At 39.9% G+C, this 8,225-nt stretch overlaps 1 protein-coding gene across 2 annotated transcripts in view; it reads right to left on the bottom strand.

Annotated features, from left to right (window-relative positions):
• Positions 1 to 8,225, bottom strand: part of zgc:165507 (uncharacterized protein LOC561188 homolog) — a 29,030-nt gene that overhangs the window by 9,755 nt on the left and 11,050 nt on the right. For both annotated transcript variants that reach the window (XM_034863491.1, XM_034863490.1), the window contains one exon: positions 4,865 to 5,110. In XM_034863491.1, the coding sequence (XP_034719382.1) occupies positions 4,865 to 5,081 (217 nt within the window). In that variant the 5' untranslated portion in view covers positions 5,082 to 5,110. The remainder of the gene's footprint in view (positions 1 to 4,864; positions 5,111 to 8,225) is intronic.

The raw sequence follows: 8,225 nt of genomic DNA, 5'->3' as shown, positions 1-8,225 counted from the left end.
ACACACACACACACACACACACACACACACACACACACACACACACACACACACACACACACACGTACGTTATGGCTGACAGTGAATATATCATGGGTGTGCACTGTTTCCAAGCTGCTGACAAGGTCAAGTCTCTCTTTCTCTTTTCCTGGATTAGCAACACTGATCCAACACGGACACACAGCCTAAACACGTCATCGCAGAGCGACGCTCGCTGCCTGACTGAGGCAAGGAATGATGGATGCTTCACAGCTATCTGATGTAATGTTATGAAGGATTTCACTGGAGAGATGAAACATGCCCAACCCTGGGATTTTTTCTCACAGGACAGATAGTAACCTTAAATTTGTGTTTTCATGTACAGCTTTAAACCAAACCCACTGCATTTAAAAAGAGGTACTGGTAGCTTATAAGCTTACATCTAGTTCAGAACAAAAAGGTGGTGGCAATTATTCAGATAAATAAACAGAAAAATGCATTAATTTCCAAGCATAATTTTTTTCTGTAAAGCTTGAAGTTTGTAAAAGGTAGGCAGGTTGTAGACAAAAGGTTTGCACTTTACAGTAGTGGGAAGTAAAATGTCCTTTCTGCAATTGTGAGTTATTGGATTAATATTCCTGGGCTGCCGGACACACACACACGGGGAATAAGAGAGGTGGTAAACATTCAACCAGTGATTGCTTCATCAGCACGAGTGGCAGGACAAGAGAGCAGATGTTTAATGAATAGCTGATGAGTGCAATCAATATGAATGAATGAGTAACACCAGCCGCTGCTTAGCAGCGGCACATATTGACGGCGTGACAACATACAGACATTGTGAAACAAAAGCAGCAGTTGCCGATCCAAAGCTGTGACGTGTCCAACACAAACTTCAACACAACTCTCAGTGTGGTCAGAGGTCAGCCAAGATACTTTTTCTGTCTCCAAAAGCAGAAGATGTTGTTCCATTATTATCATTTCACTATTGTTAAGAAGATATGTACTGAGCGGGATGCTTTCCAGATTTCCATGTGCTATGTGGTGGGCAAACTTTGCTATGGTGACGCTGGGCCCTTATTTACATATGTATATCTTTATCTCTTACGTTTGTGTAAGGTGTAACTGGTTTGGGATCCAGCAAAGCTCAGCTGCACAAACTTTGTAAATCGCTCCTTTCAATCTTGATGAATGCCGCTTGTTTATTAGAAGGTGTAAGTTTGTTAGATCATTAGCATACTCAGACACCCCACATTGCTACATAAGGCTACCCATTCACGCTTTCTCATTGCAGAGCTGTACTGTGCCAGGAATAAACACTGAATAGTTTTAATGAAGTTGCATGCCAAAAAAAAAAAATCTTGCTAAAGCATAGTGATCTAGGACTAAAATGCAGAGATGATGAGAGAATGCATTCCATTCCAGGTAATTTTAAAGTGTCAGGTACAGCAGAGGATGTTCACCAGAACAGCAGCATGCATACAGTATTTACTCCTAACGTCAGGCCTGGACCTCTTGTTCACACCAAATAAATAAAATCCCAAACAATATGAGATATAGTTGATGAATGTGCTATTGTGCGTAGTTTCTGTCTCCACCATTTAGGAAATCTAAGTAATGACAACAAAACATTAGGCGCATCCACATGATACAAAAAAGCACAATGGACTTTTCAGAAGAGCTAATTAGGGCTGAGGCGGTATGAATATTTCTTACCACGGTTAAAAAGCAAGAAATTCCAGTGGTATACCGCTTTAACAACTGCAATTAAAAACTGAGGTCCTGATTTTGGGGTTTTCTCATGCACCTATATTTTATTCTTTAGTAAAATTTGTAGCACCAACTTTTGCTCCATCTTTTGATGTCGACAACGTGCACATATGTACAGGCCAACGTTTTTGTTCCGGTGATGACGGTGACGAACTCAGACAATTAAGACGTATCATGACCGCAGTATTGCGGTAACCAGCCCTAGAGGTAATTATGTTCACTTGATTTTCTGCATGCAAAAGTCACCAGACAACACTAGTTTCTGAAGATAGCCATACTGACAAATACAGAGACTCATTTGTATCAACTCATTTGGCAATGGCTAGAATGTAACTGGCATTCATTAAAGGGCAATTATTATATATCATTTTCATGGTTTTACTTGTACTGCCATTAGCATGCAGCTACATGCAACAATGTTTTCACCAACGCAGTAGCGTAGTTAAAGAAACACTCCGGTCCTGCCTACCTGAAGCAGATGACCAATCATAGCAGGCCGGCTGAGAGGCGTGTAACCCTTAGCCATGTAGAAATAACTGTTAAAACTGGGAGCTGTTCAGAACAGTTGGAAATCTGAATGTTTTAGCTCACGGGGTTTTTGCTAAAACAGGTTTACTTAATCATTAAAGTTTAAGCAACGTTTAACATGAAAATCCAGCATAATAATATTGTAGATGTGACAGAAAATACGAAAACGTCTAATATGTCCACTTTAATATAAAAGAAGTTACACACTAAAGTTTTAAATCACTCATGTCACTTAAAAAATCTGTTCATGCAAGTGGTTCTTGTATGAGGCCCAATGTCCTTAAATGACCTCAAACATACCTACTGCCTTTGGCATTTATTTAATGACATTTCTTATTACTTATCGTCCGACAAATACGCTAATGACATATTGTAAACAAGCTAATATTGGCCGGGGAGATTTATTATTTTGATTTAATGAGATTTGAGAGGGACTTGTCAGGATGTCAGAAACACAGGATGTTCTGCAGTAATTTGTTATTTTTGACAATGTTGACAATACAAAACATACTTTAGAATGCATTATTTGATAAAATATGAATATTTATATTAAAATCTTGATATTCAGAAAGCATTTACTTAATTTTGTTTATTGCTCTTGGTGGAAGCTGCGCTATAAAGACATAGAAAATGAGCTTTGACCGGTACAGATGGGGACAACAGCAGTCCATGGAGTGACAGGAGGATTACAGAGAGGGCAGATGGCAGCCGTGGCACTGCCAAGCAGAAGGCTGCGGGGCTGAATCCAAAGTGGGAAATACAGCAGGTGATCAGAGCAATATGGTGGAGAAAAAAACCACACACACACACACACACACACATACACACACACACACACACACGCACAAACGCACACACGCACGCACACACGCACACACGTACACACGCACACACGCCGAGCCGTCAAAAGGTTCCTTATTCAAGGAACAATGCAGGACCAGCTGTGGCATTGTATTTTGCAAAAACATTTAAAATCACCTTTGAATTATTGTAGTTATAATAATTATATGGTCTCCTAATCTGGTTCCACGTGCTCCTATTGAATAATTTTTCCTAAATCAATATGTAGATTATACCTTTTTAGACTATTATAAACACATTTTTCATCGCATCCATACATCAACGAAGCTAACTTTCACGCATTGTTATCTTTATTTTCGCACTTTCATTTAGTAAATGCGACAGAACAATCTGTAAACAGATACTCAAGTTTATTCTCATTTGTTGATTTTGCTCAGCAAAACATAGTATTTCTGGTTGTCCCAACTGCTAAGCATGTAAAGCTGTGCCTGCTTCCTGTGATGCTGGGATTTCAAATCCGGGTCACGATCTGATGACACAACCTACTTCCATCTGTATCCCGTTTTAAAGTCCTACTTTATCTTGAGGTACAAAAACAACAAAACACAAAGTGTATGAGTCCACCAAGAGCTCCACAACACCAAACACTGTTGAGTAAATGACTACAAGATGAATCCAATGTGCGCCAACCTTTTCTGGTATACTTTCTGCTCGTTTGAATGGAGTGTCTGCTCAGGAAACCCCGCACCACCTCCTTGCAACAAAATAATCCTCAACAACAAAATGTGTGACAAAATTAAATTTTAAGAGATTAAAAGCAGGATAACAGATTGTGATTTTGAAGGATCATAGTTAAAATAGATGACCTGGATTCCAGTGCCTCTGTCCTACTGCAATAAACAACACCAAAACAGAAACAAAGTATCATCTTTGCCTCAATATCCTTGGTGTTTTGACTGATGTACTTTGTTATTTGAGGAAAACTGAGATTACCAAAAATAATTAATTAAAATGTATTTTCTTTCAAATAACGCAGGCCTCTACATTAGTGTTCTTCAGGTTATTTGATGATTGATTTTGATTGCTGCATTATCTGTGTGAAGGGCACTAACATTTGATTATAATATTACTTAAGTAGGTAGCCAGTTTGGGACCAATGTTGCCAGCAGTTGCTTATAAACTCATCTGTTTTTTGAGCGCTCTGTACAGCTCCGTACATCACTCTGTGACTTCATAAATAGTACGCAGCACCATGATCCTAATAAGTGCTGATGCTACAGGACTACCCATTGCTAACAGATAGCTTAACCCCCTCCTTTGTACAGTACAATGTGGTACAAACACTGAGTAAGCATGGCCTGCCAGTAGCTCAGCAGGTTTTAAAACAACATAAATTAAAAAGTAACATAGGGGGGCGCGGTGGTTGCTCACCTGGTTGAGCGTTCACCCCATGTACAAAGGCTCAGTCTTTCCGGCAGCAGCCCTTTGCTGCATGTCAAATCCCCTTCACTCACAAATAAAGGCCAATTGAGTGGCACTCTTTGCTATCATCATGGCGAATTTATTACATACATAGTTTTTGTTTTACAAAAATCCGGTCCCTTGGTGGTCCAGAGAGGCAAAGTCCCTCGACTATTGTGGTTATGATAAAATTTCAAGCAATTTGACACTGTTTCTAGAAATGCCAGCTGTATGACAATAGTGTATTTCCCTAAACAGAAAAATAAGGCCAGTCTGTCAGTGTGACTTTATAATTGATTAAAGGGGAAACCACCCAATGACTTACCTGCAGCATACATGACCGCCAGCATGATGGAGGAGATCCACGCGATCTGACTGTAGGAGGCATCGAAGATGATCTGGATGTCTTTGAAGAAGACTGTGATGGCTTTGGGAAAAGCGTACGAGAATCCTATGGAGATGAAAGATGCCAACACCACAGCCCAACCCCAACCTCCGTCTGGTGGGGGCACGGCGGAGGGACTTGTGGCTGGGGGCGGCATTACTGGCCCACCTCAACGCTGACTGTTCACTGCAACGACAGAAAGGTAGGGAGAAAAGAAATTAAAACGTACCACCATTCTGTGTCTTGTGCTTTACTATCCCCCCGTGTTTTATTTCTTAAATAACGTCTGACAATACCCGTGGGTGTAGGCCTCCGGTGCGCTGCTAGGCTGCCAACCAAGTCCTGTGCTAGCTCCATTTTTGTCCAATGTCTTTGGTGGTTCTCTACCCTACCGTACCTAGTTTTTCCAAAATAAGGTCCCATAGTTTAAAAGAAAATCTCATAGATTATTCTTGACAATTCACATAAAATCCGATAACCAGCTGCAGCCCATATTGCGAGGCTACAGACCTCTGAGGGATAATAAACAAGGTGAAAAGCTTTGTCCTCTGTACTTGAACAACTACCAGCAGTAATATGACACGGGACGGACAAGGACAAACCAGAAGTCGGTATCCTGGAGAAGACGTGAAAACACACACTTGCACGCACTCACAGTATCAATTATCCTTTTCAGAGGGCATGGACTCACTCTACCTGAGAGACCAGACCGGCCCCACCCAGTATTCACCTGATAATAATAGAACCGTTTAAAACTAGGTGTCAATGTTTACAAAGCAAACACACCCTAATTAATTACAACCAAGAGCAGCAATTGTCCAAAGCAACACACACACACACACACACACACACACACACACACACATTTTAGCTCTTTCCACCCTCATTAGCATCACCTTTCTAATCAGCTTACAGCTGGGTAATTAGCTCATGGTGCATATTGTGATGATGGCAGGCAGTTTGCTTTCACATAATTGAACAGCCAGTGGAAGAATCAACAGGTTCCCTCATTTTTGCATTGCATCAACACAAGTGAGCAATTATTTGAGATGAACAGAGCTGGACGCGTTTGCTGCTGATAACTGCCACCAGGGATTGTAATAGCTACCTGTAGCAGAACAGAGACAAGTTGATGTGGCGCTTCACTGATGTTACACATCAAGCTTAGTGTACTTGTCATGGTTAGCCTACAATATTGTGTTATGTGTCTCAGGAGGAAACTGTAAGTTTGAAAAAACACTCCTGACCATGTAATCAAGGTTGTAGCCTGATGTCATTAGGACCTCTCCTTTTTGAATCTTGACCCATACTAGGGTCTAAATGTCTTTGAAGATTTTTACTACACTACTTGTGTGTCCTCCAACTTTATGGAAGTGCTATACCAAGCCATTGGAGTACCCCATTTAAAAAGGTCCCATGGCATTAAAATTTCACTCCGAGTTTTTTTTTTTTAATTCATATGAGTTGCCCCAGCCTGCCTATGGTTCTCCAGTGGCTAGAAATGGTGATAGGTGTAAACCGAGCCCTAGGTATTCTGCTCTGCCTTTGAGAAAATGAAAGCTCAGATGGGCCGATCTGGAATCTTCCTCTTATGAGGTCATAAGGAGAGAGGTTACTTCCCCTTTGCTTAGCCCGTCCAGAGAATTTGGCGCACCCATGAGAATGAGAGAGACATCATGGCTTGCAAACAAGCAAAGCATGGCACATTTTAGGAGCTGGAACTAGCAGCCAATGTTTGACATTTTTGCATGAAAAAAGAATAATTTTCTGAATAATTTTCTGTTAATCAATGTATGCAGCCAATTGTTGCTCTATTTTTTGCCCCTTTACCTCTCAAACACACAAGACAAGGGACAGAAAACAAGGTTGAAAACAAGGTGAAACCAAGGGTGTAAAACACTGTCCCCCTAATTATACAAACAAACCCCCTGATTACAAGTTTAATTACACTGTAAAACAAATTTTTAGTGCTTCTGTTTCTAGGAAGTGTTGGTGGAATTCTACGTTTTACAACAGCAAGTTTCATTTCAGAACATTAAAGCTTTATAAAGGGAAATAGAGACTTTTTTAGACTGGCTATAAATGAGCCGTTCACATCAACTACCAACATCAATACACTTACTTTGTGCCGCTCCCACAAGATCAGGTTTCAATGTTGTAGATCCTCACACATACTGAAATCTACTTAAGTGCCAACAGGAAGCTATTAGTGGGATGACTCCCTGTTATGAATACGCATCCATTGCCAACAAACAACTTATAACATAACAACATAACTGTGTCACAAGAGTTTTGTACAGGCGGTAGAAATACGGCAAATAAGGACTACCCGCTGGATGGAGAGTGCCACCAAAATCATTAAAAACTCGTTCATGAGTTTATAACAATAACTATTATGAAATATTACATAAACTTTAAATCTTACATAGACTATAATTTAAGGAACCATAACTCCGATTTAATTTTTATTCTATCTATCAATTAGTCCGCACCCCATGGACGAAGATGACTAGTTTCCAAAGAGTATAAATAAAATAGCTCAGTGCCTGAACACAACTTACAATGCCATCAGAGTATTGCAACGCACCGGCAGTATGCCATTCATTATACTTTTTTACTTTGCCTGCTGAAATAAGTGCTGTAAAAGTGAACCAAAGTATTAAAGTTCTGGCCCAAAAACCAAACAACAAACTGGAAGACGCTTAACAACTGAAGGGAACTGTAGATTTGGGTAAGGCAGCTATATTTGTATAACACATTTCAGCAACAGGTTAAATAAAAGTGCAGGGTGATAGTTTTCTGTGTATTTGTCACTACCAGCTACCTCTTCACATTACATAGTAACTTAATCCACTGTTAATATTTATTAGTGCAGCTTTATTTTACTGCTTATCTTTTGCATGTTGTTCTAAAACTGAAATCTATTCCCAAAACACCATATTATAGGACCAAAGAAAATGGGAAAACACTTTTTGGGAATTTTTATTTTTATAAAAATGAGTTAATTTTAAATGAATTATAATGAAATTAAATATTAGGGATGAGCGAGTACAGCATTATCTGTATCTGTATCTGTTTACCACATGAATTATCTGTATCCGGATCCGTACTCGGACTGGGCGGGGCCTAAACCGGAAGTGGTCAGATTTGACCCGGAAGTGGGTGGGCTCTCTTGAAATGTGCGGGGCTTTAACCGGTATGTTATTTAAGCATGCAATTGATTTGAGTTGATCAAAAATTGTTATATTTATTGCTGATTTGAAAACTATTTCCATGACAGCATCAAGCTTCAGATCAATGG

This window comes from Etheostoma cragini, chromosome 23 (assembly GCF_013103735.1).
Source record: "Etheostoma cragini isolate CJK2018 chromosome 23, CSU_Ecrag_1.0, whole genome shotgun sequence".
Taxonomy (NCBI): Eukaryota; Metazoa; Chordata; class Actinopteri; order Perciformes; family Percidae; genus Etheostoma; species Etheostoma cragini.
This window is presented reverse-complemented; position numbering and strand designations above follow the sequence as displayed.